The sequence below is a fragment of the Pristis pectinata genome, chromosome 9, assembly GCF_009764475.1.
Source record: "Pristis pectinata isolate sPriPec2 chromosome 9, sPriPec2.1.pri, whole genome shotgun sequence".
NCBI lineage: Eukaryota > Metazoa > Chordata > Chondrichthyes > Rhinopristiformes > Pristidae > Pristis > Pristis pectinata.
Genome location: NC_067413.1, coordinates 60,402,937 through 60,424,187, shown reverse-complemented (window position 1 = coordinate 60,424,187; position 21,251 = coordinate 60,402,937). Strand labels below are relative to the sequence as shown.

Genomic DNA, 21,251 nt, shown 5'->3' with positions numbered 1-21,251 from the left:
AGTGTAATGTAACACTCTCCACTTGCCTGAATGAGTGCAGCTCCAACGGCATTCAAGAAGCTTGATACTCAGCACAAAGCAGCCTGTTGATAGGTGGTACTTCCACCAACAAAGAACAATAGATACAGTGAGTACTGTGTACAAAATGCATTGCCGAGGATACTCCACAGCAACTCTCTAACCGCTGACCTGTACTACACAAGGACAAGGATTTCGGGTGTATAGAAATAGCAAGTTACACACCATCCTGACATAGAAACATATTACCATTACTTTGTCTTGGAACCTGCTCACCAACAGTATAATTGGAGTACCTTCACCAGAAGTACTCCAGAAGTTCAAGAAAGTAGCTCAATGCCCTCTTCTCAAGGACAATTAGGTTATTGACAATTAATGCTTGCCTTATCAGCAATGCCTAGAAAAGAATAAAAGTAAAGCAGCTTCTCTGGACAAGTGTTGTCAATAGGCCAAACTTTAAAATTGTTTTATTTCTATTCAGTCCTCACAAACATCACTTTAATAATAAGCGAATAAATTGAACTTTATCCTATATACTGAACGATTTCTCTTTCAGCTGTCTTTAATTATCTAAAATTACTTAATGGTTTTTGCAAAGGGAATTGGATCAACCCAGGTTTATTTGTTTGCAAAGATTCCATAAACACCATGATGAGCTTGTGTCACAGTGGATTATTGCTTGACTTTCTACTTTAGACTCCATGAGATGCAAATTTACTCTGGAACCTCATTTCAGGGACTTGAGCATATAATGTAAATTAATGACTGTGAAGCAGTTGTGCTTTATTGGAGACACAAGAGACTGCAGATACTGGAAATCTGGAGCAACACGCAAAATGCTGGAGAAACTCAGTCAGGCATCATCTATGGAGGGAAATGGACAGTTGACGTTTTGGGTCGAGACGCTTCATCAGGACTGCAAAGAAAAGGGGAGATACCCAGTATAAATGGGTGGGCGGAAGGGTAGAGCAAGAACTGGTGGGTGATGGGTGGATCCAGGTGAGGGGGGATGATAGGCAGGTGAGATAAGAGGAGAGTGGGAATGATGTAAGAAGCTGGGAGGTGATAGGTGGAAGTGACAAAGGGCTGAAGAAGATGGAATCTGATAGGAGAGGACAGTAGACCACAGAATAAAGGGAAGGAGGTGAGGAGGGGAACCGGAGAGGGAATGTGTGGGTGATGGCAGATTGAGAGGGCAGGGAAGGGGAAAGAGAAGGGGTGATGGGACCGGTGGGATAAGGGGGGAAAAAAGGGGCACGGGCAAGTGGTTACCGGAAGTTAGAGAAATCGATGTTCATGCCATCAGGTTGGAGACTACTAATGTGGAATATGTGGTGCTGTTCCTCTAATCTGCATCTGGCCTCAACTTAGCAGTAGAGGTGGCCGTGGACAGACATGTCAGTGTGGGAATGGGAAATGGAATTAACATGGCTGGCCACCAGGAGATCCTGACTGCTATGGTGGATGGAGCGAAGGTGCTCAACAAAGTGATTCCCCCAGTCTGTATCAGGACTCACCGATGTAGAGGAGGCCGCACTGGATGCAATAAATGACACCGATGGATTCACATGAAGGACTGCCTCACCTGGAAGGACTATCTAGGGCCCTGAATGGTGGTGAGGAAGGAGGTGTAGGGGCAGGTGTTACTCCTAGTGCGGTTGCAGGGATAAGTTCCTGGAGGGGGATCAGTGGGGAGGCGCGAGTGGTCAAAGGAGTCACGGACAGAGCGATCCCTGCGGAAAGCTGAGAGGGGAAGATGTACCTGGTGGTGGGATCCCATTGGAGATGGCAAAAGTTGTGGAGAATAATATGTTGGATGTGGAGGCTTGTGGGGTCATAGGTGAGGACAAGGGGAACTCTATCCCTATGATGTCTGGTGGGGGGGGGGGGGGGGGGGGTGTTGGATGAGATGAGGGCAGCCGTGCAGGAAATAGAAGAGATGGGGGTGAGAGCTGCATTGCTGGCAGTGGGGAAAACCCCCATTTTCTGAAAAAAGAGGACATTTTGGATGTCCTGGAGTGGAAAGCCTCATAATGAGAATAGATGCAGTGGAGAAGGAGTAACTGAGAGAAGGAATTGGATCCTTGCAAGTGGCAGGGTGGGAAGGGGTGTAATCCAGGTAACTGTGGGAGTCAGTGGGTTTTTAGAAGATGTTAGTGGATAATCTCTCCCCTGAGATGGCGACAGAGAGATCAACAAAGGGGAGAGAGGTGTTGGAGATGGACCAAGTGAATCTGTGGGAAATTTGAGGGCTTTATTGGAAATGTCATCCTGCATGTGACAAATTAAGTTTAGTGTCTTGTCTTGCTGTCAGATAGATAAATAATGCCATGGGATTTTATTTTGAGGGAAATTCTCAGTGTTCTGCCCAGCATTTGTCCCTCAGGTAGCATTGCTAAAAGGGATCACTGTGACACTTAATTCTTTGCTGTCAGTGAGTCTTGCCATTTCCATTTCTTTAAATTATAAGGATGACTATACTTCACTGTGGGAATACTTCACTGGCTGTGAACTAATTTGGGGAAATCGCCAGATCATGGAAGTCATAAATGAGAAAAAAAATTCTTTGCAATACTTTCCTAATTCTACCAGTTGTGTTTCTTTCGCCTCACACCTGGCTACACAGCTGAGCACTAAATCAGTATCTCAGCAGTTGCACGGATTTCTCTGGTGTTTTCCTCAGCACTGACAAGCATATTTGGACTGACAGTCATGTCTCCACTGAAAACACAGTTGTGGAGGCTACAATCAGAATTCCTGAGGTTTGGGAATGTTCTTTAATGCCTAGTTCTGTAAAGAAGTTGGAGTTGAGAAGTGATGTAGTGTGGCACCAGGGGAGTGACGTTACCCATGTAAATCCAGCAGTTTTAGAATAATGGCACAAACACATCCTCATACTGAAATCCCAAACTTGCTGATAGATTTCAGCCAATGAATCTAAGTGTGATCTTCCAATGATAGGAGCACAAACCTGCTGTGATTCTCTTGTATGTATGCTAGAGAATCCATTCACAAATCTGTGCTGATCGAACCCCTTCATTTCAATGTGGCAAAGAAGATGAGATGTAAAATAAGAATTGTTTAATTTTTGTGTTTGCTTTTTTGTTAAATTGTGTTTTAGATTTTAATTAGTTAAAATGTCTTTTTCATTTCCAATAGTTATTGAATGCTTCTAAATGCCAGGGACATTTCAAATGTATTCCAGAAACTTGACAGATTAGATAAAGCTGGAGGCATGGCTTTGGCATTTGTTAAAGGCTTTTTCATCAGATTTGTGGGCAGTGATTTTTTTTTTCAGGCTCACTCTTCAAAATGAATCATGTTGCATGAGGCCCTGATGGCATACTGAATCATATTGAGTGGGTGCAGAATGGCCTTGGTCAGAAAGTTTAGTCTTGAAAATCTGAACCAGCTAAAGTACAGGTGGCAGGACTTACTCAGCCAAATCCAGGATGGGTTCCTTATGAGGAAAAGCTCTGGTAAAGTTCCATTGTCATTTTGGTTTAGCGGTAATGCTTGCAGGAATTAGTACAGTATTGTCAGTATGCTTTGGAGCATGCTCAGATGAATGTGCAATATCTGAACAGGATAAAAGCCTTTTTAGAATCTGCAAGAAAGCAAACAAGGAAACACAGGTCCACTTTACAGTCGGAGTTCATAGTGGAGGTTCTTTAGGAAAGTGTCCAACAAAAGGGGAGGTGGCAGGTAGGTAAGCCATTACAATTACCAGCTGTAGAGGTGGTGGGGGAGTGAGGATATCTGATGCAAGACATGCTGGAGAAAATCAGGATATCATGGCTGGTGGAGAGGATATTTTAGCTGGAGGTGGAAAGCATCAATCAGAGATGATGGTGGGAGTGCAAAGAGGGAGACTGTAATCATCATGAAGGAGGCCCAAGGGGATTGGAGTAGTAGTTTTCACCCCTCCCTACAGAGAAAGTGGGAAAAGGCTTTGCAAAGAGAACGTTAATAAATATTACCCCAATATTCCAAAAAAGAGTGAAAAATTAATCAACCCCATAGATTCATTTAATTAATACTATTTTGCACCGATAGATTAGGTTTATAAATTTGTCTCCAGATTAATATATCAATATGCATGTTCTTTATAAAGCAACTTAAAGCAGAATTGTGTTTATTCTAGGCTCTTTTCCATGGAAAATTTATTGACACTGGATTCTCGCTACCATTCTATAAACGTATGTTGAACAAGAAGCTCACAATTAAGGATCTGGAATCTATTGACCCCGAGTTCTACAATTCCCTTATCTGGATTAGGTATGCATTTCATCGTAAGATTATTGAATTTTTCCTTCATAAAGGGGTAGATGTAGATCATCTCCTGCTCAGCTTTAACTCACAAGGTTGATTTTAGGTGGAGTATAACAGATTGGGAATTTTAAGCAATTAAAATGGAAACCTAAATCTGCTGATGAAATTCTGATCAAGTGATATTTTCCAGACTTCTGCCAAAGTACTTTGCAAAAGTGGCCTGTTTTCTTTTCATCTGCAGCTTTGAATGCAGCAAGAGACTGGGCTTCTGACTTTGCCTCTCATCATTGGCAAAGTTTGGGAGGTGGCCACCAGGAGAGCATGAATGAGAATCTGCAATATCCTAGCCTAAACATAGTAGTTTAACCAGAATTATAAATATTTTTGAGGAAAAAGCTATTAAATTAAAAAAACAGCCTAGAATTATTGGCTGGCTTACACTGGTTTCATATAGGCTAAACTGACTTAAAACATGCTTCTCAGGCATGATTCAAAATTTCTGTGATCCTTAACCATGATCTAAAGTTATGTCTAAAACTCATCTTGCCACAAATGCCTAAATTAATATGGTCAGGATGTTGACATGCTGCTAATGGTGAGTACAAATTGGCATGTTTTAAAAGTTTTTACATATTAAAATGTAATTAATTTTGAACTGTCTAATGTGCACTGATGAAATTAGTAAATGATTCAGTGTAGATATTTTTTGAAGTGATTTCCAGTGTTTTATAATGAGGTTACTCATAGATAAATGATTAGACAGCATAATTAAAATTGTTTATTTTTGTGATAAATCTGTTTCTAGCTGTAATAATAAAACTGCACAAGTTCTCGGTGTTATATTGTTAGAACATAGGACAGCACAGGAACAGACCCTTCAGTCCATGATGTCTGTGCCAACCACGATGCAAATTTAAACTGCTGCACAGGGTCTGTATCCCTCCATTCCCTGTCTGTTCATGTGTCTGTCTCAATGCCTCTTAAATATTGTTATTATATCTGCTTCCACCACTTCCCCTGGCAGTGCGTTCCAGGCACCTGCCACTCTGTGTTTTAAAATAAATACTTGGTTCGTAAATCATCTTTCAATTTCCCCCTTGTCACCTTAAAGCTATGCCCTCCAGTATTTGACATTTCCATCCTTGGAATAATCATCAATGAATATTTGTTAATGGAAAACAGAAATAACTAATTATGCTCTATTAAGCTTTTTATGTTGGTTGAATGAAGATTTTTAAGTTTATGAATTTGCAAATGCATTTTAATGAATACTTGAATTATAACCTAACTAGCACTATTTCAGTCTAAATTTACGCTCTGCTTCCTGGTAGCGCTGTGGTGGAAACCTCATTCCTGGTCATGTTGTAAGAAATTTCGGTACAGGATTTGAAATTTCCTCAGAATAATAAGATGAATATCTTTAATCCCTTTCAGTACTAATGACCTCAAGTAAAATGATTTTGAACATTTTGTTTTACCCATTTTCTGTGCTCTACATATCAAAGTTAAAAAGGATTTCACATTTTGTAGCTCTGGTTGCCTCTATATGTCATTAAATGCTGTGCAATCAGTATTTATAACTTAATTTTTGACTTTCTTGGTTTGCTTCATTTTTAAATTGATTTTTGATTAGGTATTGAGCTTTAATGAAACTATACAAAATAATGTGGATGCTTGAACATAACAAAAACACAAAATGTTGGAAACGGCCAGTTCAAGCAACATCTGTAGAGAGGAAAAGTTAATGTTTTGAGTCAGTTACCTTTCATCAGAACTAACTGGTTGATGAAACATTATTGATTGAAACATTATCCAAGTCGGTATACATGTCAGAGGGAATTTAGTTATTGCCCACAATTCTGAATTTCCTCTCAGGAGCCTTATTTAGAATTATCCTTTAGTCTACAAAATCAAAATTCTCTCTCCTTGTAAATCTGCTGGGAGGAAGACATTTTAAAATACATATGGGAACTAACAATGGTCTCTAGTGAAATCTAACAATTTTTTTTACAGTTGAAATATTGTAGTGATAAACATTGCATTCTAATAACAAGAGTGAAAAATACTGGTTTCAAATGTAACATGCACCAAAAAAAACAAAAGGATTTTTAGTGTATCACATTTTTATAGAAATATTTGTTTCTCTTTCACATTGTTTCCATGAGTTTTCTTCTCTTCAAACCATGCAAACTAATTTTGGCTGCACTTGTTACTTTTCTTACAAGCCTGCTTAATTATTTGTTTGAATCCAGTTATAGCACTTTTGTCATTGAAATCAGTTGACATATCCTGATCTGTATGATTCAGTTGGAGGAAGACCAACAATAGAATCACACTGGGTTGAAATTATAATAGCAAATAATACTTAATTGACAAATAAGTGCACCAATGTTTTATAATACCAACAAATCATTTCTTGTAGGGATAACAATATAGAAGAATGTGGCCTTGAAATGTATTTTGCTGTTGACATGGAAATTTTAGGAAAAGTTACCTCCCATGAACTGAAGCCAGGAGGATCAAATATCTTAGTGACAGAGGAAAATAAAGAAGAGTACATTGGGTAAGAATGTTTTATTTAATCCAAAATACATCAGTCATAATGTGTTCAAATCATTAGTCTGTGTGCAGCTTTTGTCAGCTTTACCCATTGTAAATATAATGATTAGTGTGAAACTGCCTGCATATTTATCACATTGTAATTTTATACTTCCACAAGTTACAGCTCTGATGTTTCAATTGTACATCTTCCTATTCTTGGTCTCTACAATGACAATAAGTTTATGTAGTATCTTTAATATATCAAAAGGTAATTCATAGAAGTGTTATCAAACAATGATTGATATCAAGCCACATAAAAAGATAGTAGGTAGATGATAGAAACATTGGTTAGTGAGGTAGGTTTAAAAAACGATTGTAAGGAAATGTGAATAGATAGAAAGGTTTAGGAGGGGAATTCCAAACTAAGAGCTTAGCAGTTGAATGCATGGTCACAAATGGTTGGTTGATTAAATTTTGGTATAATTAAGAGATCAGAACTGGAGTTGGTCAGATATCCCAAAACATTGAATGGTTGGAGGCATTTACAGAGAAATGGTGCGAGGCCATGTAGAGATATGAAAATAGGGATGTGAATTGAGATATTATCAGCAAAAATACAGGAGAATGCAAATCAATAGGGTAAGTAGTAGCGGGAAGCTAAACATAGAAGTAAAGGTTCAATAAGCTTCATCCAATAAGCTTGAGGAAGGGCATTAACCATCAAGAATAGCATATCTTTTCAGTGCAAAGACATGTTTCTTTGTGCTACGACATCTCTATCTCTCAGCAATCCATCAGTTATGAAAAACAAATGATGTAATGGGAAGAGCTGCAAGATCCAAGCTTAAACAAGCTGGGGTTGCCTTGTGTACATTTTGTCACGAACCAGCAACAAAAGAAACACACTGAGCATGATTCAGTGTTAAAAACTATTTTATTAATCACTACTATTGATAATATGTAAAATAAAAGTAAAAATGTTAGTATGTTAGAATTCAAAAATGTTAAACCTCGAACGTTAACCCCAAAACTAAACTCGTCGTGTGTGTGTGTGTGACAAAGTCCAAAACTCCCAGTTCCTGAATGGTTCTTAAAGTTCAGTTCCGCAAGCCATAAGGTGAAACCTAAGCAAGGGCTTCTTCAACAACCACCGTTGTCTGAAGATAAGATGTAGATGTAGAAAAACATAGAGAGAGTACATACGAACTCCAAATGTTCCACAATGGAACCCAAACGACACTTCAGTGTTTACTCGGTAGTGACTTCCTCACCCCGAAAAGCATCCGAACCGTGGTCGTCCACATACAAATACCTGTTTCCTTCTACAGGTCAGCAACAAAGTGAACTCCACCGGATTACTTCCAACTTCCATACATGGATTTCAGTGGCAAACACAGTTATTGTTTCTCATCCATCGATAGAGAAAACAAGCAGGCTGGTGTCTCTCTCCCTTCTCTCTCTCTCTTTCTTCTTCTTCTTCCACAACGTCATTACGTCCTTTATCTTCTATTGACGTAAGCACGCCCCACACACACATACACACACACTCTCTATCTTAAAGAGACTTTCACTGAGTCCATAACACCTCCCACCTAAAAAAAAAATTTTTCCCAAGAAAATTTTAACCGCGCATAGAGTTAGTAATGTTAATAATTATCATGCTACACTGTCCTTTATCTTCTATTTCGACTGGTCCTTCTACGAACTTTGACTTTAAAATCACCCTGTGAAAAGGTACAGACATGGTCTCACCTGTAACGCCTCGTACTAGATTTACTTCACCAGTGTCACTTTCTTCACCAAAATTTAAAACACTGTCCAGCAAGAGAGATTGACTAGCCCCAGTATCTCTAAGAATTTTCACTGGCACCTGGGGTGAACAATGCAAAGATGAATGTAAACTTAATTTATCGGATTTTAGGCTTCCAAAAGCAAAATACTGCAGATGCTGAAAATCTGAAATGGAACTATTCAGCAGGTCAGGTAGCATTTTGAGACTATGTATTATAGTAGAAGTTTAAGGAGGGGGTCCCAAAAGCAAGAGTGAATAGAAGACCTCAAGATGAGAGGTTAGGAGTAACCCCTTTGAGAACCTAGAAGCATAAACCAATAGGTCAGACTCTCCCAACACCATTTCTATGCAAACTATTTATAATGGGTTATATATTTCACTCATTTGTTCTGTGAATCACAACTTGCTTAGTAATTGTAATCTGACCATGTTTATACTGCTTAAAGTTTAATCATTGTCATCAGTATGGGTCAATATAAAATATTTGGAAATTAGGATTCATTAAGAACTCAACAACCCCATGGACAACTTATTTTCAAACTTGTTTATTTATAGGATTTGGGCATTACTGATTAAACCAGTATTATTCTATTGCTTATTCCTTACTGCACCTGAACTTAATGACTTGCTAGTCTATTTCATAGGACATGTGTGTCTGGAGTGACACAGAGGCCAAATGTAGAAAGGATGGCAATTTCCTTCTCCAAGGATTACTCCTGTCCAGTTGCTCCCTGGTCACCATTACAGATAATATCTTTTTAATTTCAGTTGTAAGTTAATTGCCCAAATTTAAATTTCCCAGCTGCCATATGAGATTTGAAATCTTGTCTCCTAATTAGCAGTCCAGATCATCGACATGCAATGGTTGGTTAACCACAATATAACCATGGAGTATTTTGACACACATGTGAAACTGGGTTCAGTCGCAAACAAAATACTCAGGAGTAATTTCCCATGTGAATATGAACAGAAAATGTATAGAATGTAATGATGGACCTGACTGTCTGTCTAATCTGGCCTTTTTATTTATTATTGTTCTTGACTTTTCTGTTCTCTTCCAGATATTGCGATTCACTTATTGCATTTGGTATAGTCAGAATTCACAAGCTGTTTTTAGTTTGTGGTTTACATCAATTAAGCTGAGTTCTTTATGCATTTACTTGAATCATATCTCTGCATTGCAGTCTTATGGCAGAATGGCGATTTACTCGTGGGGTGGAAGAACAGACCAGAGCTTTCTTGGATGGCTTCAATGAGGTAGTACCTCTACAGTGGCTCCAGTATTTTGATGAAAAAGAGCTGGAGGTGAGATTGTTAACCTTGCTATTGAAGTTTCATCCCTTGGACAAATTAAGTAAAAATGTAATTGATTGAAAACTAATAAAATGGAAAGTAGATAGTATTACTCTCTCATGAACATTGCTTACCTTCAGTTTGAGTATTAGAAATAAATTGCATGTTAATTTATTGTGTAGTATATGATTTTAACAGAAATATTTTAAATTTAGGACCATTAGAATCATGGAACACACAGTGGTTTTCTTGCCTATAAAGCCTGTGACTGCTTTTTGATGATGCATTTCAATCTTCTAATTTTATTCCTATTGGCATGTGCTTTTATTTTCTTTAGGTATTTATTCAGTTCCCTTTTTGAAAGTTACTGTTGAGTGTGTTTCTATTACATTTTCAGGCAGTTCACTTCCAATCACAACAAAGTTCTGGGTAATTTCTTTTTAACAGGATGCCACTGGTTCTTTTTCTAATCAGTTCATGCCTTTTACTTGTTCAGCTTTTGCCCCTGGAAACAGTTTGTCCTTTTTCGCTATCAAAATACTTCCATGATTTTGATATGTTGTCAAATCTCCTCTTAATTTTATCTGTTCTAAGGATAGGTTTTCTTGTCTCTCCACATAACTGAAATCACCCAAACCTGCTGCTATTTTGCTAAATCACTCTTGCAATTTCTTCATCTGGGACATAACCAGTGTTAAGCATTTAAACATAATTTCCTTACTTCGTTATGCATTTGAATAACAATGTAAGGCTGCTTATGCTATTTTTCTTAATCAACTTAACTAGTGACAATTGAAGATTTCTGCACATACACATTATCTCTTTTTGTACTCTTTTCTTTCATATAACTGTAGTTTAGTTTATATTGCCATATATTACTCTTCCAACAAAAAATATAGCATTTATTTCTCTTCCTTAGCCAATTTTATTTCCATCTTTCCTTATGACATAGAAGGGGGCCATTTGGGACATCAATTCTACACCAGCTCACAGACCAATCCTTTTCTCTCACTAATTTTCCCTGTAACCAATTCTCCAAAGATTTTACCATTCACTCAACATTTGCCACACAACTTAAAGTATAGTGGCCAATTAACCTACCAACTCGCATGCCTTTGGGAAATTGAAGAACCTGGAGCAAACCCATGCATGTCAGGGAGAATGCACAAATTTCACAAAGACAGCACTGGAGACCAGGGTTGAATCTGGGTCACTGGAACTATGAGGCAGCTGCTCCATTAGTTCTGCCATTGTGCTATCCCTTTATATCCATATTGAACCATTCTATCCATCCCTTCAAGTTTATAAGAGACTTCTAGCAATTAAATTGAATGCGTTGTTGCAAGCAACATACAACTTTTTCTCTGTCCCCTAGATAGCCAAACTGAGGACTGAGCAAGATGTCTACCTTTTTAAGTGCATCTGTGTGATAGGCATATGGAAGGGGCACAAGAGCTGGTCCAAATAAAGTCCCACCTTTTGGGAAAACAAATTCCTTCACTTCAGCACTAGTCAAGAATATCTTTTGCGATTTCTGGTTAATGTCGAATTTTCTGGCAGGTTTATTGAACCAATTCCAAAATGAAAGCCTACAACTGGACAGGAAAATTAAATAAAATCATCAATATATTGATCAATTTAGGACCATAATAAAAGAAAGAAGAGGTGAAATAAATATTGGAAAATAGTTACCAATCTGTTGCTTTAACCTGGACTGTATTTTATATTCCAAAAAATTAATTTAGAATTACCTAGAATATATGCCATGGGAATAGAAAACAGCGATTCAGGCAACTAATATTGCTGATGTTCATACTCTTCCCTTCTCCAATTCTGTCTGTCGTGATCTTCCAGCAAATATCTGTCTTTTTCTTTCTTGGATTCCTCTAATATTCTTTTGAAAATCTAAGCTATTTGCCTCAACTTCATTCTGTTTCACATTGTAACCACACTCGAATAGGGAAAATTTTTCTTGTCCGTAAGTATTTTGTTTTTGATTTATTATTTTTGGATTTTCTCTTGAGTGGAAACAATCACTGCCTGTCTTCTCTATTCTTTCCATTCACAAGCTCTAATCTGCTCAATCTTTCTACATTGCTGTAATATCTCATTTCTGGAACCATTCTTGTAAATCCATTTTTTCCCACTTTCTCAGTGCTGCTTTGCACCTCTTGTAACTTTACTGGTAAATTATATGCACCATGAAAAATGCTTTGCTGCTTTGTTACTGTTCTCAATGTATTGCTGACCTTCAATACTGCTTTTCATGATTTCATCAGTATCCCAGATCCCTTTACTCATCCACCTCTTTCATTTCCTTATTTTTAAGGTGTAGGTGATGTATTTATTGTTTCCCTTGCCCACTTAACAGGCTGCAAAATTTTTTTAATATCATAATATTATGTTGTATTCTTCCACAGATTTAGTTACACCTATCTTGCTAGGTCACGTCACAACCGCTACATCAGTAGCAACTGCAAACTTGCTATAAACTTTTAAGTGGCAGTGATAAAGCTAAAATTTATTTGAGTAGCAAATTTCCGAAACTCCCCATCACCTCCACTCTGCCAGACAATCTGCTCTTCTCTTCTCCCCTTTGGTGCTCCTTTTCATTCCTTTTGCCTCCCTTTCAACCCCACCACACTCTGGTCGTTAATACCCACCCTCACTGCTCTGGCCCTGTTCTTTAAACTCTTTCCCATTCTGCTCTTTAGCCCCCTCCCCCTTGCTCTGCTTTTTAATGCTCAGCTGCACTCTACCGTTTAATAACCCTTCCCCCCTCCCCCCTCTGCTTTTCCCCTTTCTCTACATGTCTTTCTTATGGGGAATATGGCACCTCATTTTGTAATGAAATTGAGAATACCTGCATGGAATCATCAGGATGTCTTGCTCTGACTTTCACCACTAATTTGCTATCCTCCTTTACACTGGAGTTTTTCTCTGTCTGGAATCTGACTAATGTTTAATTTGAGTTCTGAAAGGATTAATTATCACTGTGGGATTGCTTGTTGACACAGCGACTCGTACAGTTACAAATTAAAGCCTCACTGTCTCTCGGTACAGGTTATGCTCTGTGGTATGCAAGAAGTAGATCTTACTGATTGGCAGAGAAATACAGTCTACCGCCATTACACCAGAAACAGCAAACAAATCATTTGGTTCTGGCAGGTATGAATCATAGAATTCCTGAAAATGATAGACATCCAGTCTAAGCTTGCTAGCTATATTTTAATTCTAAATGTAATGAATTGCATGTATGTGATTTAAGAGGAGGGCATCCTGGAGTTGAAATCACAAATAGGGATTTTCACTTCTCTTTCATTAATAAGGCTTTTGAATCATTATTTAAAAATCTGTCATCACAGAAAAACAGTGCTTTGTTGGATTTGATTCTACATTTCACTATATTCCAGCATCTTGGCCTGTTATGAATAATAAATCTGTTTCTGTTTTCTGATAATACAGTGTGCATTTCCCTGGGCACATACTGCATTAGAATTACATTTTGCTGTGACTGCAATTATAGGAAAAACTGGATCAAATATTTGCTTTCATAGCTATGAAACAGAATAATGTAACTTTTTTTTGCCAAAGATAAAGCCAGACAACAGCAAGAATTACTATTTCAATCAGATGTCTAACAGAGTAGATTAGAACCGATGAAGCAATGCTTTTTAAGAAGGGTGTGCTCCAATACATCCAAATTAGCTGCTGTTAACTCACAGATGGTGCAGTTACAGCAACTTTTATTTTCATTTGTTTTCCAGCACTTGCAATTTTTTATGTATATCTTTTAGTTAACCAATATTCCTATCAAGTTAGTTTTTGAGGTTGCAGTTGACACTTGACTAAAAGTCACTAATTAACAGGGTATAACTTATTACAGTTACTTGGATATCATTAATTCAGCTAGAGCTAGAATCTGTTGATTACAAGGTAGCAAGGTTCATTTAAATATAGGTTGTTAAAAAGCTTAGATATTAAGATGAATTGTTCAGTTATATTGAGAAGTTAACAGAACATGTCTTCAGTAGACTGAATTAATGATTTTGTGTATTGACTTTATTGTAAAGTTTTGCCACATGCAGCCATCTGGTATTCATCTTATCCTACCATAACTAAGTTGTAGTTACAACATATCGTTCTCAGCGGCATAAATTAAATATTGACCATACACTTTACAAGGCTTACTTTATCTGGTAAACACAGAATCTCTGTTAACCTTACGTCTTCAACTTAGACCTCCTCAAGGTTTTTAAGGTGTAACTTCTGACATTTCATAAAACCTTCTGGATTTAAACTTTTACCTTGTTGCAATCTTGTCTTCTTGCTTTTCCTCTGACAAGCATTGGCCATTTAGTCCATTTATGCCTGTTCTGGAGCATAATGAGAGTCATAGATTTGTATAGCATGGAAGCAGGCCCTTTGGCCCAACTGGTCCATGCCAGCTGTGATGCCTATCTATGCTAATCCCATTTACCAGCATTAGGCCTATATCCCTTTTTGCCTTTCCTATCCAAGTACCTGTCCAAATGCCTTTTAAACATTGTAATTATATCTGTCTCTACCACTTCAGATAATCACCATCCTCTGTGGAAAAACTTGCCCCTCAGGTCCCCTTTAAATCTTTCCCCTCTCACCTTAAACCTATGTCCTCTGGTCTTAGACTCCCCTATCCCGGGAAAAAACACTGTGACCATTCACCTTATACATGACCCTCATAATTTTATAAATCTCTATAAGGTCACCCCTCAGCCTCCTACATTCCATAAGAATAAACCCATTTTATCCAGTCTCTCCTTATAACTACAGCCCTTCATTCCAGGCCATATCCTAGTGAATCTCTTCTGCACTCCTTCGATGCCACCACATCCTTCCTGTAGTGTAGCGACCAGAAATGTACATAATACTCTAAGTGCGGACTGATCAAGCTGTAACGTGACGCCCCTACTCTTTTACACAATGCAGACACGAGACTGCAGATGCTGGAATCTGGAGCAATAAACAGTCTGCATAGCTAATTCCCTTTATTCCTTTACACCTCTGATAAGCAAATCTACAAATATTTGGATGAAACTAAAAATGTGAAGTTTAAAATTTCTGCCAACCTTTGTATGTAAACATGTTCCCTAATTTTTTTTACTCCATAAAAAGACTGGCTTTTTTTTTCCAACTATGCTCCTTAATCCTAGACTTTCAAACCAGCAGGAATTATTTGTCTATTCCATAATGTCTTGAAATTTATGATCAAATTGTTTCTTTACATAATAAATTTCAGGGAATTCCAAAGCCTAGTTGGGGAATCTCCCCTTTTGGTTCAACACTTAAGAGTCCTGATGTTATTCTGACAAGTCCACACTGAGCTTCCATGAAGGCCAATAGATCCTCCTAAGGTGGAGCACCCAGGAATGCTGAGAATGCATCAGATGTGATCTAACTAGGGTTTTGTAAGGGCGACACTAACTTCTATCTGCCTCTCCCCCGCTCTGTTTTTTAATCCTCATGGTATAAGGCATTCCAATGATTTTCTGCTTTTGTCTACAACAGTTTAATGATCTCCCTAAGACTGTTGAGTTGCATTATTTCTAGTTGTTTATTATTCAGAAAATAGTCAATTCTATCCTTTCTAGATGCAAAATGGGTGATATTGCATTTGTTAAAATTGTAATCTATATGCCACATTTTGATTCATCTGTTCATACTTTTTTTTTTTCCTTATTGCTGCCTAATTTTATGTCATTAACAAATGTGGATATGTAGCTTTCTACCCCCATCATCTAGCTAATTGGTGTAGAGACGGGGTTTCAAATGACCGCCAGCAAGATAACCACATTCTGCCTGCTATTGTTATTCTCTATCTCCTTCCATTCAGCTGGTTTTCTAATCTAGTCAGTAACTGCCTTTAATTGCTTGATCATCCACCTTGGCTACAATCAAAAAACCTTTATCAAACGTATGTGGAAGTCCATATTAATAACATCCATAGACAATCCTCTGCCCACTACTTTAATCATTTCTTTCAAAGATTCATTCACATTTGTCAGGTGGAGAATGTTCAAGTTATTCAGGTTTAACATTTCAGGTTAATGCCCTGCCATTGGAACCTTTGCTTTTAGGTAGTTCTAGTGAATGGTCATCACCCTGAAACATTAAATCCGATTCTAAGTTCACGGATAATGACTGAACTGTGGAGTATTTCTAGCACTTCTTGTTTGTTATACATTCAGCTTGATTACGTTATGATCACTATTATTATCAATGCTCATGTCCCTTTCCCTGTTAATTAAATCTAGTTCATTGCATCAAAATCTGCAAATAGGATCTGCACCTTTCCCAACATCCGGGTTTGTACCTACATTCTGTTGTGACCATACTTTGTTCTTCAGGTACTTATAGGATCGTACAACACAGAAAACAACCCCTTTGACACATGGAGTCCAGGCCAACCATCACGTACCCATTAATGCTACTCCCATTTTATTCTCCCAACACCCATCAACTCCCCCAGATTCTACCTGTACATCTACATAATAGGAGGAATTTGTAGTAGCCAGTCAACTTATCAACCCACACATCTTTTGTATGTGGGGGGCAGGAACCAGTTTCTGGGGAAACCCCACATAAGTGGCAGGAGAATGTGCAAATTCCACACAAACAGTACCAAAGGAGAGGATTTAACGAAGTCACTGGAGCTATGAGACACTAGCTGCACCACTGTGCTGGCCCTGCTGGTACTGTTACTTTAAGGGGTAAATAATAAAGGTCATGTTTTCAATTCTCAATCCAAGGAAAGAAAAATTAATGGATTTCATCTTTAATATAGTTATAAAAATTAGTTCTTACTAAAATTATTTTGAGAAATTCTAAAATACACCTCAATTATGCAGATCATTTTCAAATGTTTTTTGAAGGGGTTGTGGTTAAACTAAGAGCAGCTCTGAGATTCAAAGAGGATTCAGTCAGGTCACCTAAAATAAAAAAGTATTTAAAAGCCCAGAAAAAAAAGTATCCCTTTATCACTCTTATTCAACTACTAAAAGAAGTGTTAACCTACATTTAATTTACAGAATCATGCTGGAATTTATTTATTAGGAAATAGAAACAAAAGGAGGCTTCATTCCATACGATTATGGCTGATTCTTTACCTCAGTGCCATGTTCGTATAGTAGCCCAATATCCCTTGATTCCCTTAATAACCAAAAATTATCGATCTCTGTCTTGAGAGGGATTAGTCCCTCTATTTTTGTGAATATTGACATTCTATTATATTTCACATTTTATAGGTTTGTTTCATGTTGCCTTAAGTGAATTTGAATATTTTTTGCTAGTTTGTGAAGGAGATGGATAATGAGGTGCGTTTACGATTGATGCAGTTTGTTACCGGTACCTGCCGTTTACCATTGGGAGGATTTGCTGAGCTTCTAGGTAGGCAAAACTGCTCAAATGTTACTGCTTCTGGACGGCAGCTTTGCCAAATTTCCAAATTGGATACAAATAATGTAGATGCTTTTTCGAGTTAGAACAATTTAATAATTAGAACATTATTGCAAATGCTTTCCATCTTTGTATGTGGAAACATTTAACTAGTAATTTACATTGAAGTATAAAGGCTGTGTGCATAATACATTCGATGTTATGTTCCAAAATATTGTTTCTGTTTTCTTCCTAAACTCAATGATTAAGATGAGATTTTTTAAACTTGTGGGACTATGATATACAGGTACATTGCTACATTTCACTGCTACTCTGAGAATGATTATTTTTATTTCCATTTGTTACTTTTACAATGTTTTGAGGCCTATACATGAGCTCCACCTAATTAGGCTGCCTATATCTTTGTTGCTCCATAGCCAGTCATTATAAGATATATAAGAACAACTAAAGTTAATTTGTTTCCAGCTTTCTTTCCTTCTAATAATTGCATCCCAAAAATGTGAATGCAAATATCTTTGGTTAAAACAAAGAGTACCAGAAGCTTTTGACTTGATTTTAGTGAACTACTGGAAATAAAACCATGGATAGGAACATAGTAAATTTGGGACTAAGCAGTAAGAGCAGATTAATGTGAATAAGGGATTTGGATAATGAGGGTAGGGAGATTTATAATTAACGTTAAAAGTACTCAACACAGCCTCTGACATTTGGGTCCATGAACTCAAGAGCTGGGAAGTTGGGGGAAAGAGTTGGGCTGGGGAGAGTGTTTGCATGGGTTGAATGGGCTGGTTGCATTGAATCAAAAACTTGGTAAATAAATAGAGAAGCTAGCAGACAAAGAAGTGAAGCATCTAGTGTCCAATGTAGTTGACTCTAATTGTTCACTTCAGCAGCTTAGAGAACCACTCATTTTCCCACTACTGCCTTGTTGCGAACTAATGATGCACAATTAATATCAGGCTGATGAGCAACCCTGCATATCGCAGAAATGAAACAATTAATAGGAAAATCATCATAAATAAAGTCTGCTACATTGCAAACCAGCTGCTATAATGACCTGGTTAGTGCTGTGCTTGTGAGATCTTCCTGCTTTCTACTTAAATATATAAACTTCTCTAACTTGCTCACTTGCATTACCCTTTGGAAATATTTAATCTTGCATGACAGATGAAGCATTGTGGATGATTAGCCGGGGTGATAATTGATCTTTTTCAACAGGGAGTAATGGTCCTCAGAAGTTTTGCATTGAAAAGGTTGGTAAAGAAACATGGCTGCCTAGAAGTCACACTTGGTGAGTAATCATCTATACATTAGTCTTCACTTGTAGTAGGAACACCCATGGTTTTAAATCTGTACTATTACATATACAATGTCTCCAAAAATTTGGAGACAAGCGATTGTAGATGATGGAATCTGAAGCAACAAACAATCTGCTGGAGGAACTCAGTGGGTAAAGCAGCATCTGTGGGAGGAAAGAAATGTAAGCATGCAGGGTTTCAACCCAAAATGTCACCAATTCCTTTCCCCTCACAGATGTTGTGTCTTCAGAATTTTATCTGCTCATTCTCCGACCTGCCTTTGTGTTCTCCTTAAGTGGATTACTATCTTCCTCAGTGTTTCCTGTGTTTCCAAGTTTTGTCATCTGATTTTAAATTTGTGCTCTGTCTTTAAAATTCAAATCAATGTACAGTATATCAAAAACAGGGGTCTTGGGGAACACTCTGTGTACTTTCCCACAGTACAAAAATCTGAGAGTGACAAGTGACCCAACATGAGGAATAAACTAACTTGGCCCAGTCCTCACCAATCTACCTATTACAGATGCCTCTGTTGAGAACAGTATTGGATTGAGTGACCGATACATAGAGTATAATCTTTACATAAAGGATACCCTTCAAGGTGTTGTGGCACTATTTTCATGCTGTATGGATTCAGAATAGACCTGGCTACTCAGAACTGAATTCATGAGACACCATGGGCCACTTTCAATCTGTAAATATCTCAGGTCCTGATGCAGGGCTTTGACCTGAAATGTCCACAATTCCTTTCCTCCCACAGATACTGTTTGACTAGCTGAGTTCCTCCAGCAGATTGTTTGTCACATGCATACTGAACAGTGAAAGCAACATGCACTAGCCAGATCTGAGCAATCCCAACGCTAACAGTTCAGAACTAACCTCTGCTATCATAACACATTCAGCCTGAATGATGCTGATCGCCTAAATAGCAAATGGAGGGAGGAGACTCCAAAAATATCCGTTTCCTCAGTAATAGCAAAGTCTAACACATGAATGCCAAACCAGACTCAGGCATTTGGCTCTTCTGGCTGAAGATGGTCACAGAGGATAATCCATCTTGGCTTTCCTCTGAGTTTCCTGCCATGACAGAACCCAGTGTTCATCCATTGGGATTCAGCAAAGGCTGTGAAACCAGACATCATGGCTGTAGTCCTGAAAACTAGCATTTCAGAATAGGTCATCATTCCAACCAAGCAGTTTTACTTTCATCTACCTAATAGTCTAGAAATGCCTGGGGATACCCTGTTCACACAGAACATGATGAATCCAATCTGGTTAATTATCACCCTATCAGTGAATTCTTTATCATCAGCAAACAACTGTTTTCACCAGGTCCATTCTGCCCCAGACTTCATGACAGACTTGGTCCAAACATGGACAAAAGTGAGATTGATTGCCTTTACCAAGATAACATTGAACTGATAACATTGGGATTGCTCAGATCTATCTAGTGCATGCTGCTTTCACTGGTTAATGTGCATGTAGTTTTCTGCTGCAACTTCACCCGGTTTGCACCTTATTTCTACACAAGTCTGGAGCTGTTCGCCAGTGGCTCCTGTGACTGAAGTCAACCAGAATTAAGCTAGATTTGCATCTTGCACAAAGATAGTGGTTGTTGGGGTCGAATTATATCAGCTCCAGAGCAGTGCACATGGTCCAGCCATCTTCAGGTGCTTCATCAGGTAAACGTGAGGATGGTTGTTCAGTTCCATTTGCTACTTAAAATATGAAAAACCTATGCTTGCAAGATCTTGATAACATGGACATTGGCCAAATTTTGATGCAAGTATTTTCTCCCACTTAGTGCCAGACTGTGACCACCTCCATCAATAGATAACCTAATTAACACACACAAAATGCTGGAGGAACTCAGCTGGTCAGGCAGCATCTATGGAGAGAAATAAAGAGTCAACGTTTTGGGCTAGAAGGGAAGAGGGCAGAAGCTGGAATGGGTGACTGCCTCGTTGAGCACCTTCATTCCATCTGCCACAAAAGCAAGGATCTCCCGGTGGCCATCCACTTCAATTCCACATCCCACTCCCATACCGACATGTCTATCCACAGCCTCCTCTACTGTCATGTTGAGCCCAGACGCAGGTTAGACGAACAACACCTCATATTTCACCTTGGTAGTCACCAACCTGGCGGCCTCAACAACAATTTCTCTAACTTCCGGTAACCCCTCCTCTCATCTCCACCCCACCCCCTTTTGCCTTCCCTCATTCCTGTGGACCCTTTCTCTTTCCCCTTCCCTCATGACCTGCCTATCTATCCCCCACCTCCTTCCCCTTATTCCATGGTCCACTGTCTTCTCCTACCAGATTCCTCCTCCTTCAGCCTTTGCCTCTTCTACCCATCACCTCTCAACTTCTTTCTCCTCCTCCCCCTACCTTCCCCCCCCTCACCTGGACTCACCTATTACCTGAACTCACCTATCACTTGCCTGCATGTACTCCTCCCCCTCCCATCTTCTGCTCTCTTCCTTTCCAGTCCTGATGCAGGGTCTCAACCCGAAACATCGACTGTTTATTTCTCTCCATAGATGCTGCCTGACCTGCTGAGTTCCTCTAGATTCCAGCATCTGCAGAATCTTTTGTGTCTCT

General features: G+C 38.5%; 1 protein-coding gene across 3 annotated transcripts in view; it reads left to right on the top strand.

The window, feature by feature from the left end:
* Nucleotides 1–21,251, top strand: part of LOC127574662 (NEDD4-like E3 ubiquitin-protein ligase WWP1) — a 151,835-nt gene that overhangs the window by 128,013 nt on the left and 2,571 nt on the right. For all 3 annotated transcript variants that reach the window (XM_052023883.1, XM_052023882.1, XM_052023881.1), the window contains exons 18-23: nucleotides 4,163–4,296; nucleotides 6,713–6,853; nucleotides 9,808–9,928; nucleotides 12,980–13,084; nucleotides 17,245–17,341; nucleotides 18,569–18,641. In XM_052023883.1, coding sequence (XP_051879843.1) covers nucleotides 4,163–4,296; nucleotides 6,713–6,853; nucleotides 9,808–9,928; nucleotides 12,980–13,084; nucleotides 17,245–17,341; nucleotides 18,569–18,641 — 671 coding nt within the window. The remainder of the gene's footprint in view (nucleotides 1–4,162; nucleotides 4,297–6,712; nucleotides 6,854–9,807; nucleotides 9,929–12,979; nucleotides 13,085–17,244; nucleotides 17,342–18,568; nucleotides 18,642–21,251) is intronic.